Consider the following 16,018-nt stretch of genomic DNA (forward strand, 5'->3'; position numbering starts at 1 on the left):
CGTTTTATCAGCAGAAATATATGAAATCAAGTCACTGTTCTTTGTAATACACATGTAACACAACAGCTAATCAATCAAAGTGCTTTCTTGTATAAAAATAACACTGACAATATGAATTAGGATCCTATAGTATTATATTTTTTAATTTACCTGAGTAATTCAACTATTAAGGATTAAACCAGCAAAAAATTACGAATACAATTTTATTTAACTATCATAAATATTCAGCATAAGACACTAAAGTATTATTAATTATGGAATTGAACTACTTTAGATATACAATTACGATCCTACAAAATTATACATGAAACCCATCAAATAATCCCCCATTAGCCAGCATGTTTGTTTGTTTTTTGTTTGTTTGTTATTTGTTTTTAAATTTATATTTATTATTTTGTGCTTGTTTGTTTTATTTGAAATATTTTTTATTAATTCTACTTTTACTTTTTAAATTTATTTTTCATATTTTCAAAATTTGTGCCACTGGCACAACCAAATTTTAATCAAGTAATTTGATTTGCATTGCTCAATTTGAATATTTGCCTTAAAATATTGAATAAGAAAATTAATTTGAATTTTGAAAAATAAATGCCTAATTGACTTATTTTTCAGTCTAACTGATTTAACTGCAAATGATGCTAGTCAAATGAAATATTTTTATTGCAATTATTTTAGGGAAAACTATTCAAACTTCTAGTTTGTCATACGAAACAGTTTGAGCTTTGAAATATTTGATTAAAGAAGACAAACAAAACTGGCTGTTATTATGATCAACTACAAATTCAAAAAACAAAAGACATCTGAAAAAGATTATGCAAATGTTACATACACAGCACTGTGGCTCTGCACAGAAATGCAGCTTGTTCAGTGGGTGTTGATGCCTCTGACATTCTTCTGGCTCTAATCCTTCAAGATAAGAATGGTTGGCACGCACAGTCCCATCCATTTCTTCCTTGTTTTCTTTCCCTTGAAGTCCACAGGAGAAATAAACTGCTACACTGTCATATGTTTTGTGTTAAATCACCTTTTCTGCTCTATATCACCCACAGACGGGAAATCACCACATCCTACGGAGGGAGACGTTTATGGGAATATGATCTCATTCTGCAGCTGCATCACAGATGGTTTCTCACTAATTGTCTACGCAAATGGTTACAGAAGACTTTGCTGTGTCACTTTAAATGTGGGAAATGTTGTCATGCCGAGATGTTTGAGTCAGTAAATAAGGGACTGTGTGGGAACTACTGGCCTGGATTTCAATTTGATAAAAGGTTTCGTGCAAGATTTACTGTAAAAAAAAAAAAAAAAAAAAGCTTTGCCAGAAAACTATATTTAATCCTCATCGATTGATGTCTATTTGTTAAAAATCTCTGAGCAAAGCTAATAAAAAGAACATCACAAATGAAAGAAAGAGATACGGACATCATGGATACAGGTCCTGTTTGCCATATGAGGGGAGCAAAAGTCTTGTTCCTGTTTCTGGGCTTATTTTCTGGAGAATATTCGTGTCAAAATGTCAGTTTTAGCAAATGCATATGTGAATTTTATCCAGCTCACTTGCAGATGCTAAAGGCGTATTAAAGCAATGATCTTAGAAGGTAATAAGATGTCTTTAATAAGTCAATAACTGAATCCCAGTGTCAGTTTCATTTCCAAAGTCCACACATTTAAACCCTTGCAGTCTTAATTAATGTTACAACTGTATAAAAAAGGAAAGGACATACTACTGTGACAGCATACATTGTTTTTTAACAAACCAACACCATTAAAAATTGAGATTTTGGACACATTTTTTTATTTGCACTTTGACTGGCTGCTCAGATAACCACTTCCTGTTTCTGACATAACCGTGTTTCTATATTTTGGCAAACTACCTCATGTCAGGAAAGCTATGAACATCTGTGAATCCTATTTTGGGCTGAAAATACAAATAGCTGTACAAATGTGTAGTAAGTTCCTACAATGGTTGGTGTTAATCAAATACAAATCACCTTTTTTCCATCACCAACTTTTGCTCTGAACTGTGGGCAAGTGCCTCAGGAAAGTCTGCAGATATGCAAACTCACAGAGAGGCTGCATAATAGCATCGAAAAGACCACATCATGCACAGCATAGTGGGACTGCTCTGTGCCCTCACACACTTGGGATGAATGTGCATCAAAGTCTGTCACTCTATAAATGATGAATGTGGGACTGGGCCTCAGTGTGGTGGAAAATGTTCACTTTTGTGAAGACCAAAGCAGTGTGTAACATTTGTTGAACGCAGCCCCATTTCTGACTCCTCCCTTGAGTCATTTCAATCAGTCAGGGCCTGACTATGTAGGACACCTGTTGCTCTTTGCTCAGGTTTTTCTGTGGCCAGGTGGCTTGCTGCTTCTGATGTGGCTGTTTGTGTTTGTCACAGGTATGTACTGTAGCTCAAGTGATCACTTAACATACATAAGTTGGTATTATACATCCAAAGTTGACTGACTTTAGTCTAACCTGACATGTTGGCTGTACACATTCGGTGCTTGAACCCACCCTTTTTGAGCTTATGTGTATATTAAAACCTCACAGAGGCTCTAGATGACCAACCACAATCATGGGTGTGTTTCAAGTTGCACATTTCTCAGAACAAACTGCAATCCTAAACCAGTATGACGAGTTTAAAACTGAAGCACAGGCTTAAACAGACACACCTGCTGGTTGTGTTACCACAGCCTGAACCAGGAACAAAAGCTGGCAAAAACAGTGACCAATTGTGAGTTTGTAGGCTTATCAGGATCACTGCAAATGTGAGGCACAATCTGAGTAAAGCTGTAATTATGTGAAGGTTTCTAATGCAATATTCAGTTAAAATGTAAGATTGTGCATTTAAATTACAGATCTAGTCCCTTTTTGCTACTTGTGAAAATGTTAAGTTGTTAGAGAACTGTAGAGTGCTAAAAATGCAACTATTTCTATGGATAAATTCAGCAATCTTACATTTAATGTGATATTCTTATGGTGTCATAGACTGTTCAGCTAATTGTTGGGAGGTGTTAAATGGTTTTGGGAGCAAGTAAAGAACATAATCCGAACAAAAAGTCGATTTACCGCAAATGCTGTGCAGTCAAGAAGCAGCAAACAAGGCCTGAGTGCTTTATTTATCTCTTTTTTTAAGGAATGTATCGATTTACAAATGGAAATGGAGGAATGTAAAAGCTTTGAAGCGGCAGCTCTGAAAACTCTTGCCCTCCTCAGAGACTCTCTCTCTGTCTTCCAGAATGGTGATGCTACTTTCCGAGGGAACTTATTAGTCAGTAGGGAGTGTTACAAAAGCATTGATCTGTCATCTTGGATATATACTGCTTCAGAGCAAGTTAAGTGTTTGGTTACATTGGTGAGAAGTGAACACCAGTTGTAGTCCTGAAAACCCAACATTAAACCTGAAGCTTCAGTGTTAATTTCAGATCCCGCTCTGTAGTGCAGGCCTCAGAGGTGGCGAGTTGGGCAGCCACAACTGAAATATATTATTTTTGTACGCAGGATGTCTGACTACTTCCCGTTCTCCTTTTGTAGTTTCACCTGCTGCTACTTTTCTTCCTGTTTTTCTAGGTTTTCTGGTTTCTTTGCACACACTGTGATTGTTGTCTGTATTGTCAAACCAACTGGACTGTTTATCATTTTTCTTACTGGCTTCCTCTTTCAGGGAGGCAGGGCACCATTTTACTGGGGCTGTTAGGAGGAGACAGCCTGTCTGAGATTACTGCACTTTATGAATGTGAGTAAATACACCGGGCAATTTGAGGTGCTTTTGTACGTGTGGACTGTACACAAAAGATAGATGTGGCCTCAGTGCTTTAGGGCTGCCTTCCTTCTAATGACCAGCAGGGGGCGACTTCTAGCCACAAAAAAGTCTGATTGCAGAGAAGACTGAGAATTCCTCTACTTCTCATTGGATTTGCCACCTCAGGAAACGTTTTCCTGAACAGTTTAGAGTCTCAGTTGCTAGTTGTAAGACTTTTTGAATACAACATGACGTGCATTTTGTAAATTGTTTTCCCATTTCTAACTAGAAAAGCACTCGGAGAGCATAGTACTCTCAAAGCTGTTCATTCCCTTGTCAGGCATTATCAGAAATGCTACTTTTTCTTTTTTATGAGAAATGCAGCATTTGTTTATTAGTTATTGACAGAGGTTGGTAGAGTAGCCAAAAAAATTACTGTCACTCAAGTAGAAGTAAAAAGTTTTCATACAAAAAATTACTCAAGAATAAAAAAGTATTCTGTGAAAAGACTATTCAAGTACTGAGTAACTGTTTGGTTGTAATGTCTGATTTATTTTTTTTAGAAATGATGTGATCAGACAGACAAAAATGTAAAAATAAACAGCCTCTTTACAAAATAACAAGTTAAGCACAAGAAACACAAATGAACTAAAATTAACAGTAAAGCAGGTTGTGTGTTGGAATGAGGCTACTGTGTGATTGACAGGCCACTATTATATCACTATATTACATATGCTGGTTTAAACGAACCAAAATGATACTAATTGTAAAGATGTCACAATAATATTCTACAAACCTACAGGTTACACCACAGTGACTCCATCTATCTTTCATATCGCACTCTTTTGTAGCTATAACTGTAATAAAATCCATTTTTCCATTTAATTAATTTCAGTAGTTTGGTAATTTTTTTTTTTTTACTATCCACAGTTCCACTTCCTGTCTGTCAAATTAATTAGAATACTTCTATGAAACTGTTGGTTTATTGTGAAAACATGTCCCCGTCTTTGTGCTTTATCATCACTTCTGCACACATTCAAAGTTTTTATGATGGTACTCCGGGATGCGATCCCCCAGATGGGATTGTTGGTTTTCTTAATCCCCTTTATGCTCATTCTACCTCAAGTAAATTACAGACTGTCTTTGTTGCAAGATGTTACTCACCTCTAAATGAAAATGGGATTGCGGTGACGGTCTAGTTGTCTGCAGGAGGCTGTTCAATCCGTTAGTCATAACTATCAGACGTGCTGCAAATATTGTTAGCATGACTAGTTGTAGTCGTAGCAATAGGAAAGTAAATGACTCATGATGACCAAGTGTGAACTGTGGGCAAAAGTTTAGAATTATTAATGTATTATCAAGCCAAGATGGACTTTTACGGTTCTTTTGGGACATTAGTCTTGGGTTGCTCGAATATATTGGAGCATTCTTGCAAAATTAAAGTGTCAAAGTTCTCAAATGTAATCATTGCACACCTGCAACAAATCCATAAAATACCATTACAACTTAAAATTCAAAGTGTAGTGGGAAAGCTTAAATGTAAATATAAATAGTCATGGAAACAGTTTCCCCAGCCAAATCATTCTCATCTGCTCATCTCATCTAATCACTTAATTTAATTAGTCTTAAATGCAACATAACTGGCACCATCAAACACATGCTTTCAGAGGACGGATGATGCTGGAAATGCTGTCTGCACTACAGAGACTCCTCACCATGTTTCTACTGTACAGAAGGTGGGAAAATGTAATTGGGGTTGAGCACATTGTGCAATAGCAACTCTGTCCCAGATGGTGTCACCTCAGCGCTTTGTGTTAAAATTACTTGTCCTCTCTGGAGAAAACTAACCTCCATGGCTGGATGATAAAACCATTTCTTAAAGCAGCAGCACAGATTGCATCTTCTGAGAGTGAGAGAAGGCGTGTTAGTGATCTTTTATCACAATATGAGCGCCTGAGAACAGCTCCATGTGTTACTCAATAGCTGTAGTGTTAAATAAACTTGTAGGCTGTTGTGGGATCAAACGTGTGATATTTATTTGCCACTGCAGCTGTGGTGCACCAAAGAGATCAACTGAATTCAAGTTAAGTGTTTAAATAAAAGCCTTATGAGGCTTAATCACAATAGAAATACAGGTGCTAGACTAAAGTAGTCTTTCAAGTAAAAAAAAAAACATAGCAATGAATTCCACATAGAATTTTCACAGACTAAAGTCCTCATGCAGAATGGCTCTGCTCAGTGATATATGATTAGGTTTTGCTCATATGTATGCAGTTAAACTAAATCTACTTTAAAAAGCACAATAAGTGCACCTAGGGCTGGGCGATATGGCCAAAGAATAAAATCTCGATTTTTTTTTTAAAGTCATCTTAGACGATTACGATTTTAATCGATTTTTGTCGTTTCTTTGCGGTCTGTTTGCTATGGCTAGTGCTAGCCATGCCGCACTCCTGTAGCTGCAGCACTCTTCCCATTCTTTAGGATGCCTCTGCCGGAGGTGCTGAACGAGGTTAGTTATGCTGCTACTTTTCGTTTTCACGGTACTTTTGCAAACCTTGCACATGACTGTAGTTTGCTCTGTGTCAGTCTTGTCAAAGCCGAACCACTTCCATATAATAGATGTAACATGACGCCCTTTTCTCGCGACCAACTCTTCGTCTGCTGTTCTGTCCGCCATGACGGCGGTGTGAGTGTTTTGGCGGAAGGAGATCAGAGGCGGAAGCAAACGCCAGTGCACAAGTCGTGAAAGGCAGAAGAAGAATCTGTATTGTTATATATTTAAGCCAGGCGTAAACTAACCGTGACGTCACCCGTTGGTTTCAACGCCGAGAAAATGAAGCCCGGATTTTGCTACTTCCTGGTCGCCGTTTTGGATTTTTGGAGCCAGTGACGTAAAAAGCGTCATCAAACAGATTGGACCGGAGAGCAACTAGGGGCAGGATTGGCTGAGGACTCTCTTATCCCGCTCACATTTTACCGCAGAGGCTTCTGTTGCTGTCTATCAAGTATAGCCACGCCCCCTGGCTCCGCCAACTTTAACGATTTATTTAAAATTCGGTATTGATTTATTTTAAGATCGGCCACCTGATCTCTCATTTTGACCATGAAAACTAACGGGAAAAAAATCCTGAGCTGTAGAAAATCAGTCTATCAAATTTTATTTTTTCCAAAAATGAATTGGGGTCTATGGAGCAAAAGCTTTTTGGAGCCAACCCTAGCAGACGGCGGGATATTGCAAGTTTTTGACACTTCCGGGTTGGCTTCAATTCTGGAGCCAGATGCTACGTCCACTATATATACAGTCTATGATTTAAGCTCGCCTCGATGTTACGATTTGGCAAATTTTCAAATCGTCAGGTTTTAAAAACGCAAATTAATCGAATTAATTTGATTTATCGCCCAGCCCTAAGTGCACCTGAAATATGATCAAATAGAAGTGAGTTAAGAAAGTAGCCACACATTATGCATCAGTGTTTGCAAGTTTTGATGAAACAAAGTGCAACTTCGTATAATTTGTTACATTTTAGCAATACCTAATTTGATCAGTTTTTGAAGTGTGTTAGGATGTACAATACAGCACTGTGGAGAGCTAAACTAAGTTTTTTTTAATTCTACCTTTGCATTTCCTGGTACACAGTGCAGCCTCTCAGAAATCCACAGCAGATTTTTTTTTCTGTTGTTTGTCTGCAATTTCAGGACTGGGATAAGCAAACAAAGATCAGCGGTTCCCATAGGAATGATAGACGTGTACATATGCCTGACTTGCATATGTACACACAGATAATGTGGAAACATGGTCTGAAAAGTGACACGAATGTGAAAGTGTGTTCAACTTGCATTCTTTCTAATGGCCAGCAGGGGGCGACTCCTGCAGTGACTTAAAGAAGTCCAGTTGTATACAAGCCTGAGAGAATGATGCAACGCCTCCCTTGATTTGATACCTCGGTCAGCCTTTTCTAATGAGTTTATTGTGTCAGTTGCAAGTTTCCAACCTTCTTCAATACAGCATAATGTTCATTTTGTACATTTTGGCCCCGCTTGGAGTAAAATAGACAATGAAGTATGGTGTTATGTGACTTCATGGCTGTATTCCATCTAAATCTTGACTTAAAATACCGAATATGAGGGGTAATTTTAAGGCTTTTACACACAGTTGAGCTATTTTCTGCACTTTTGAACCATATTATTACATAATGTGAACTCTCCTGGTGCCTCTCTGCTGTAGATATCAGCTTGCAGCACTTTTCACAAAATCATTTACACATTCAAGCCAAGGTCAGACGAGTATCTCCTGCGTCACAGATACCTGAGATGCATTTACAAGTATAGCCTATCTCCGGTCATCTGAATGCCATTTCTGGGCTGTGCTGCACTTTATCATATCAGATTTTCTTTGTGTGCGCAGCAGCTTGTTCTGTCACTGTACTGCAGCCAAGTGACAGCTGATTGTGGAAGGGGGAGGAGAGAAAAAAAAATCTAAATTCCTCATCTCTTGCTCTCTGCTATCGCTGCATCATTTCATTGGCCTCTTTCTGCTGCCGCCAGCACATTCTCCTCTGCATGTGGTTTGATCCAGAGGGCAACAGCACTGCATCAGCAAGGGGGGAGACTGAGCGTTTCTGCATTTCAGTCTTCATTTTGGAAATCATTTAAATTAAAAATAACTTTTCAATGAAAAACAATTACACAGAATTACACTGACAATCCAGTAAAACATATCAATTACCCCGTTTAAGATCATATCAGTATAAGCTGCTCTAATTCCCTCACAGTAATGTTGGGGTGGCTTCACATTCATTACAGTTGCTTATCGCGAGATTTGGTCGACACAGGTGCGAGGCTTTGAGCTCAGACATATGCTGCCTTCAAAGGCTGTTGGAAATACTGGTATTTTTACTGTAGCTCACATAAAATACCCTGCATAAAAGTGATAGCATCTGCCGATCTGGAGTTTACAGAATTATTTTCTTCGAGAAAAGACATTTTCAGGCCAAAAATGCAAATGAAACTGTTAAGGAGAATCAAATTCACACACTTAGGGTGATTGAGTAGGATGCATGCTGGATTTATAGTGCATATTGATGGACCAGTTAACATGGCTTACAAGCAAAAGCTGCCATAATACAATGGAAATATTATATTCACCGTTGTACTACAATAAAAGTAGAAAAAATATTATCACTGAAATGTAAATAAAATATCAAAAGTACCTTTTATGGAGAAAAAGTAACCTCTAAGTGTTATTTTGACTCCATATATGATATTAATTGATGGTTACACAAAATTTTGGTAGTGTAACTAGTGGAAAAAGAGCAATAATTACAAATTTCTATACATTTTCATACAGTTTAACCTAAAAAAAAAAAGCTAGCAACAGGTGTGAATGTATAACCTCAATCTGAATAAAAATGGAGAAAAAGGTGCAATATTTCAATGCAAGATGGAGGCTGATGGAGTAAAGAAAGTACAAGTGTGTTGCATCTGTATTCAAGCCTCAGCACTGGTATAGTGCATCATTAAATATGAATTAAGGTGACTATAATTTATTGAATCATTATTATTCATGTGACGTTGAACCAACATGCTTTCCAGTTGAGAGATAAGAGTGACATTAGGTGTTTATCTAACAAGCTAATACATCAAAATTATGACCCTACAATATTTATTATATACATTTCCCTTACTAATTAAAATATGGCTAAGAATTGGTGATGATATATGAAATGCAAAGTTAATTTACCCTTTTTAAAGTAAAGATTAAGATTCTACAGTATATTTTGCAGAAATGTACCTAATTCAGATATCAACGTTCATATAATAAGACAAAAACTAAACTTTGACATCCAAATGGCATCATATTATGTTGATATTATAAAGAAAGTAGACCAAGAAGAGAATAGATTGTGAGCAGTGGCAGAAGTGACAATTTTATGAACATTTACAAGAAAATATCTATTTTCTGATTAACTAAAATGACCGTGTCAAACTTTGGGACAGCTCATATGGAGCGGTGAGATTTCCTGTCCCAGAACACCGTGTTTGTGTCACCGCCATCTGTTCGCAGCGCATCACGCGTGGTGCCACACATTGCGTCACGACGCGCGCAACTGTGCCTCTGAAACTGGAAATGGAGAAGCCGGAGTTTACGTGGCGCACTTGAAGGCAACAAAAGGGAGAGAGACACAGAGAAGGGGGGAGAGAGACCGAGAGAGAGAGATTTGATCATCAGCGCTTTTCCGTTTTCTGGCCACTCGCTCTGCCTCCTCTGTCGTGTCACCAGAGAGAGAGAGAGAGGAAAAAAGAGGAAGGAATATGGTTTCGTCTGACGCTCCTCCCGCTTCAGCGGATCTGTAGTACGGAGCAGGAGGCTGGGGCTCAGTCCGGCGCTAAACCCCCCTCTGTACCTGAGACAAACTCCCTTCCCTGTGACCGACCAGCCTCCAGGAGCACTGCCAGCACACCGGGACACATAAATGGGTGAGATGCGACGCCCATTTTTTGGTGCGTTTTTCCTGTTTCGCTTTGTTTGCGTCCAATTTAGAGGAAAAAAGACCCAAAATAGCCTCCGGCGCCGCTGCGCATCTGGATGAATCAACGCCCGGTCCAGATGCGCGCAGCCTCTCTTCTCTCCTTCCACCCCTCCCCTCCCCTCCCCTCCCCTCGCCTCCCCTCTCCGCGCTCCTCACCTCACCTCCCCTTCACGCATAGCAGAGCTGTTTGGAAGGAGACACCGCAGGCTTCTGTCGCGCATTTCCGATGCCTCATTTCATGGTTTAGAGGGAGAAAAAAAGAAGCCACGCGTGGGTGTGCAGCTCGGCCGCGCAGGGCTTTTTCTTTTTTTGTGCGCGATTTCAGGAAAAGCTGCGGGTCACATTGATGAGTTGCAGATGTTGACACGTTTACATTCAGTGTGTGTGTGTGTCTGTGGTGTGTGTGTGTGTGTGTGTGTGTGCCCCATTGTGTTGCACAGTGTTTGGCTCTCCAGCTCTCCGCCTCTGTGGACGAAACAGGCCTGACTGTTCTCATCTTCGCCATCATTTCCCACGACACTGCGCCGCTGCTGCTGCTGCCCCACATAATGCTTGATTATTAATTGTTTGCGTATTCGCTGCTCGGCTGATCAATCAGTTCTAAGGCGCTGAATGCATGCAAAGCTGGAGGTTTTGACTTCCCTTTCCCCCCCTCTCTGCATGATACTTTACTGTCTGCTGATCTTATGAGACATTCCATTTCTCTGCAGAGGAGTTCCACTAATGAGGATATTCATTAGTTGCAGCACGTCTCCACATGTATTATTTGGGTTCGTGTGCATGCTTTCTACTGGATGTGTGTAAACAAACAATGCATGGCTGCCCTCAGGGGGAAACTTGGCACCCAGACATCATAAAGCGACTCAACACCTAAATCTTCTCATTTCCTGTGTCTAGACACTGTTTTAGTGTTTTAGTTCATTGCTCATTTGTTTCTGAATATGCACCGCTTTCCAAAATGGCCTTTAACCCTCCTGTTGTCCTCATTTATGGGCACCAATAATATTGTTTCCTTGTCTGATAAAAATCCAAAAATTCAGCAAAAAAAATCCCCAAATTTCTGAAAATTTGCCCAAAAAAATTCAGCAAGTAAATTCCAATAATTTGTTAAAAGTTTTCCTTAAAAGGCTTTTTTTTTTTTTTTTTAAAAAAATCCCCCAAATTTGACAAAAAATTCTTGTAAATATTTTCAAAATGAATAAAAATCTTCCAAAAATCCTAAAAATATCTAAAGTGCTAACATATATATCAGTAAAAATCAACCAAAATCCAAAATATCCTGGATTTTGGTAGATTTTTTTTGTGAATGTTCTTAAGGAATATTTTTAACATTTCTTTTTTTCCACCAAAAAATGTTGAAAAATTTCCCGAAAATGTGGACATCAGAAGTTTCACTCTGAAAATATATATTTAACTTTGAACCGAGTCAAATTTGACCCACAGGACGACACGAGGGTTAAACACACCTTATAGATCACTTTCCATGAACCTCTACTGAAAAAGCTGGCCTCGACAGATTGTTTTGTGTCCTTGCTTCTTTCTATATCCTCAAAATGAAGACACTTCAGGTTAATAGGTTTCTGCAGTTCTTCAGCCGCTGCTGTTCTCAAGGAGCACAAATCTATCGGACATTTAACAGTGACCTTCAGTCGCTCAAACTTGAAGGCGATGCTTTCAAACCGTTCCATTCAGCACATATTCAACAGTTACACAAGTGTAAAAATAGCAGTTCCTTTATTGTGCAGCCAAACAATGTTTCACTTTTCTCGTCTGAAACTGAAAACCCTTCGCTCTCCTCCTTGCTTTCTCTGCCAGCATCGCGTTCTCCACCTACACTCAAAGCTCCAAACATGATGGATGCATCGAGCTCTTCTCTTGTCGCCAGGAGTTGTGGGAACGATGAGAATTCGAAATAGATAACGCGAGTTGAGTGAATACAGTGGACTTTGTCTCAAGATGTGCTCAGCTGCACAGCGATGAGCGAAAGAATGGTTGGAATCCTCCTTTAATGTGGGAGCGTTTGCTGAAGCCTGAGATGTGATCCACAGTTGGAGTGGGTGGCTTTGACTCCCAGTGGGCTGCGGTCCAGCGCTGAATGTTTTACAGACAGAAACACACAGCTGCTCTTGACATCATCAGCGACAGCAGCAATGAAACTCACCCACAACTAAACACAGGTCCACTGTAAACCGGCGAAATGTCAGCGAGGCTTTGCAGAGCTCTGCGCGTCAGAATGTGTGCAGCTTCCCCAAATCTAAACTTGATGCAGCTGTTTAGAGGACGCTCACGGGCCCATCTCAGTTCCTGTTCGAGTGGGAGTTTTTGTTTTGTCTGCAGGCTTCGACATATTCGCTCTCTTGTCTTTTCAAGGCCTTATGTCTGTCTTTTTTTTAGCCTGGTGGAAGCACCGTATTACCACAGATATGAGCGTACAAGTATAAGCAAGAGGTGCTGCAAATACTGATTAACCATTCAGTAGCGAAGAGAACTTCCCAAAGCTCAAACTGATGCTTTTATGTCATTTGCTGCCATTTATGATACCAGTGACCTGCAAATTCTGATAGTCAAGAAGCTGAATCCAACCTTTCTTCTTCTTTTCTTAAATTTGCTGACCAGTTTTCTTTCAGTTGACTAACCGGTGTAGCTCTTTAACTTGCAAGTAAGCTGCATGTTGCTCTATTTCTCAGTGAATTGCGTTAGTATTGCAGTAGTGGACTGAATTCTTGAAAAGCTAGCTAGTCAGTCGTGCTGCATGATTATCGGCAAACGATAATCGCAATTATTTTGTTCGATGCTGAAATTATTTGCAGTCATTTGTCTCAATTATTCACCGATATTTTTTTAAAAAAGTGTTTTTTATTGGGCTTTCACATTTGAATAAACAGTTGCTTTCACTTTCATGTTCCACAAACCCGCCCATTCATGTGCTAATGTACACATTTTTGCATCAAAATAACACTTAAAACAATATTTCTTCTTCACATCAAATTCACTGCATCTTCTAGAGCTGAAATATAAATAAAATTGTACTTAAAAGAAGTACTTGGTGAACATCTACGTATTGATAGATACCACACTTTACTGATGTTCCATAAATGGTTCACATGGCGGTTGTGCACAGACAAGCCTCTAGTCTCCCCACTTAGTTATTGCAGTGCATCCATTGAGACAAGTGTGAAACCAAAAAATTCTCATAAATGTTAAATAATGCCACATGTACACTTGTTTTGCATAGCCGTACATGTTTCCACAAAGTTGCAGAATAATCTGACTGCACCTCATTATCATTCTGCTCAAGGAAGAAAAAAAAAAAGCCCCACTCACACATTTTAAACCAAGCCCGGGACACAGCGATGGTGCCCCAGTAAAATAGTAACAATGGAACTGTTTTGGTGAAACGCTTGCATGCATAGAGGCAAATGCAGTCATTAAAAATATAAGCTGGGCTGACTTCTTGCATGATCTAAATCTTCTGCAAAACTTGACATTTTCAGTGTGCAGGATGCTGCTTGAGGATGTTGTTTTTGTAAGTTCATATGTGGTCAGTTAGATTTGATTTGAAATTCAAACCAAATGATTTTATCTACATGAGCTTGTTAAATGTCTGCATGGGAGTTGCATGTAATTGTGGGGGGCCAAATCATTAGTGGTTAATATCTGATCAACTGTGCAGCTCTGCTAAAAACTATTAAGTTAAGATCTAAGCTAAACTTGTTTTATAATTCTAATGCTTTGTTTCAGTGCAAAATATACAGTATTGGCTTTAATGCTAATGTTTGAGCCAAACTTGTGTGAGAAAGACAGTTGAGCTATATGTGCCTTACCAAGCAAAGATTAAGCTAATTATTTTGACTATCAAAGGTAAAAATATAAGATTATTTTTTTCATTTAGAACAAAAAAAAGTTGTCACTTTATTCCACATAGATCGATCCAAACTTGTTAGCAGGCAGTTGTAGTGTGTTAGCATACAGTACTATGCTCAATGTTTTAGCGGGAAAGTGCATAACCAAGCTAATTATCTGTTGTGTCAAAGCTACATCTGCATAATTTGCTGATGGAGAATTTTAATGTTTAGTTATGGTCTTTCACATTTTCATGTTTGAGCCAAACTTTCTAGCAGACCGTTGTTGTATGTTAGCACATGAAGCTATGTTGAATGTATTGGTGCAAAAGTGCCCAACATTAAGCTAACTGTTTTTCCCATGAAAGCTAAAAAACAAAGCTACAACTGTCAGTATCTAGTTTAGATATAAAAAAACTACATTTGCTTTCTTCCTCACATCTTTTCTGAACTTCTTAGCAAGCAGTTGTTAGCATGTTTGCAAACAAGTGCATACCTGGGCAGTAGCATTCAAGGAGTTAACATTAATTTGGAGTTTCGTTTGTGTCTACCTGATTATTATAAGTACATTATTAATTTTTCTTTATCTCTATATCTCTTCACCAACTTCTGAGAAAAATATTTTGGTCTTAAACTGCTAAATGTTTGAATTGTTTAGCTGCATAGCTACAGAAATATGAGCCAAGACGGGCTAATAATCATAAGAGTTAGATGTAATCTCTGTGCATGTGGTATTCACACGTGATCTGTATCTTAATATGTTATTGCACAAGTCAGTGATAGCATTTTTAACATTTTCTTGTAATCTTGATGAAGTCTGAATATACGATGAAGTTCTGGTACATTCCAGGTCTAAGCAGATGACACTGTATGTGTGTGGATTTTATTATTGTCGGCAAATCCTATTAAAAACCAAAATAATCACGTTTCACTGAGCGAAGAGTAAATAACAGATTTCTTGGTGACTATTTTCTGCTGCGGATTTTGTGCGCAAGTGTTTGTAGCAGCCGGACGGAGTATGAGGGACTTAGAGAAAATAAACTTCAGTGTGTGTTCATGGTGCTGGAGCATCATGTCATCCTGTGCAACACTGTGGCTCAGTGATATGTTTTTTACTGTGTTTGGATAGTAATGAAGGTTATAAACTAGCAATAGTTGGACAATTCGGGTGTTTTTAGTGGGATTAGCTGACAAGTGGAAAAATGAAGAATATCAACGCACTCGCTCTTCAAAATAAAAGCAGGGAAACATGTTTCGTGATTTGATCAGTGGATTAAAGCAACTTTAAGAACTGAACTTTGGTGCGACTGTTGCAGAGCGTTACATATCTGTTGGATTTTCTTGCTGTATAACGTCTACTTATTATGCAGAATGGAGCCTTTCAGAGTGCTAAGCTATACAGCCTCCAAGGTTAAAAAAAAAGTGCATTTCTATATGACATCGGAGTGCATGTGCACAAGTTATTTTGTGCAACACATACAAAATAACATTTTGAAGAGGATTTCTGTTGCAAAAGGTTTATTTGAATCTTTCTTATTAGTTCGTCTTTAAATCCCAGCATATGCCCTGCACTGGAGAGGCTATTCAGGGATGTCAGTATGTGCTGTACAGCTGCATACTAAATCCTGTGCAAGTACCTCAGATTGCACTTGAGCAAATGCACTTTTCCACCTCCGATGCTGTCATGCTGTGTTGTACATCACACAGGCAATAAATTGAAGCTTGTAAACTCCTAACCCGGGGTCTCAGCACTTTCTGCATTGCTTCACACGAGACAGAACTCCTCTTTGGCATTAACATTATGTCACTTTTAACTTGCACCCGTCTTTGCACTCGGTGATGTTGCGGAGCCACAAGCTGTCGTGCTCTTCAGTGGTGCATGTGTCGCTGACGGA

General features: G+C 38.9%; 1 protein-coding gene across 4 annotated transcripts in view; it reads left to right on the top strand.

Moving 5' to 3' along the window:
• Positions 1 to 9,875: 9,875 nt before the first annotated feature.
• The window catches only part of sh3kbp1 (SH3-domain kinase binding protein 1), a 50,746-nt gene continuing 44,603 nt past the window's right edge, over positions 9,876 to 16,018 (top strand). For 3 of the 4 annotated variants that reach the window (XM_051940654.1, XM_051940655.1, XM_051940656.1), the window contains exon 1: positions 10,335 to 10,551. In XM_051940654.1, coding sequence (XP_051796614.1) covers positions 10,338 to 10,551 — 214 coding nt within the window. In that variant the 5' untranslated portion in view covers positions 10,335 to 10,337. Of the gene's footprint in view, positions 10,229 to 10,334; positions 10,552 to 16,018 lie in introns of those variants that run through there. The other variant, XM_022193922.2, reaches the window with a different exon arrangement.

This window comes from Acanthochromis polyacanthus, chromosome 20, assembly GCF_021347895.1.
Source record: "Acanthochromis polyacanthus isolate Apoly-LR-REF ecotype Palm Island chromosome 20, KAUST_Apoly_ChrSc, whole genome shotgun sequence".
Classification (NCBI taxonomy): Eukaryota; Metazoa; Chordata; class Actinopteri; family Pomacentridae; genus Acanthochromis; species Acanthochromis polyacanthus.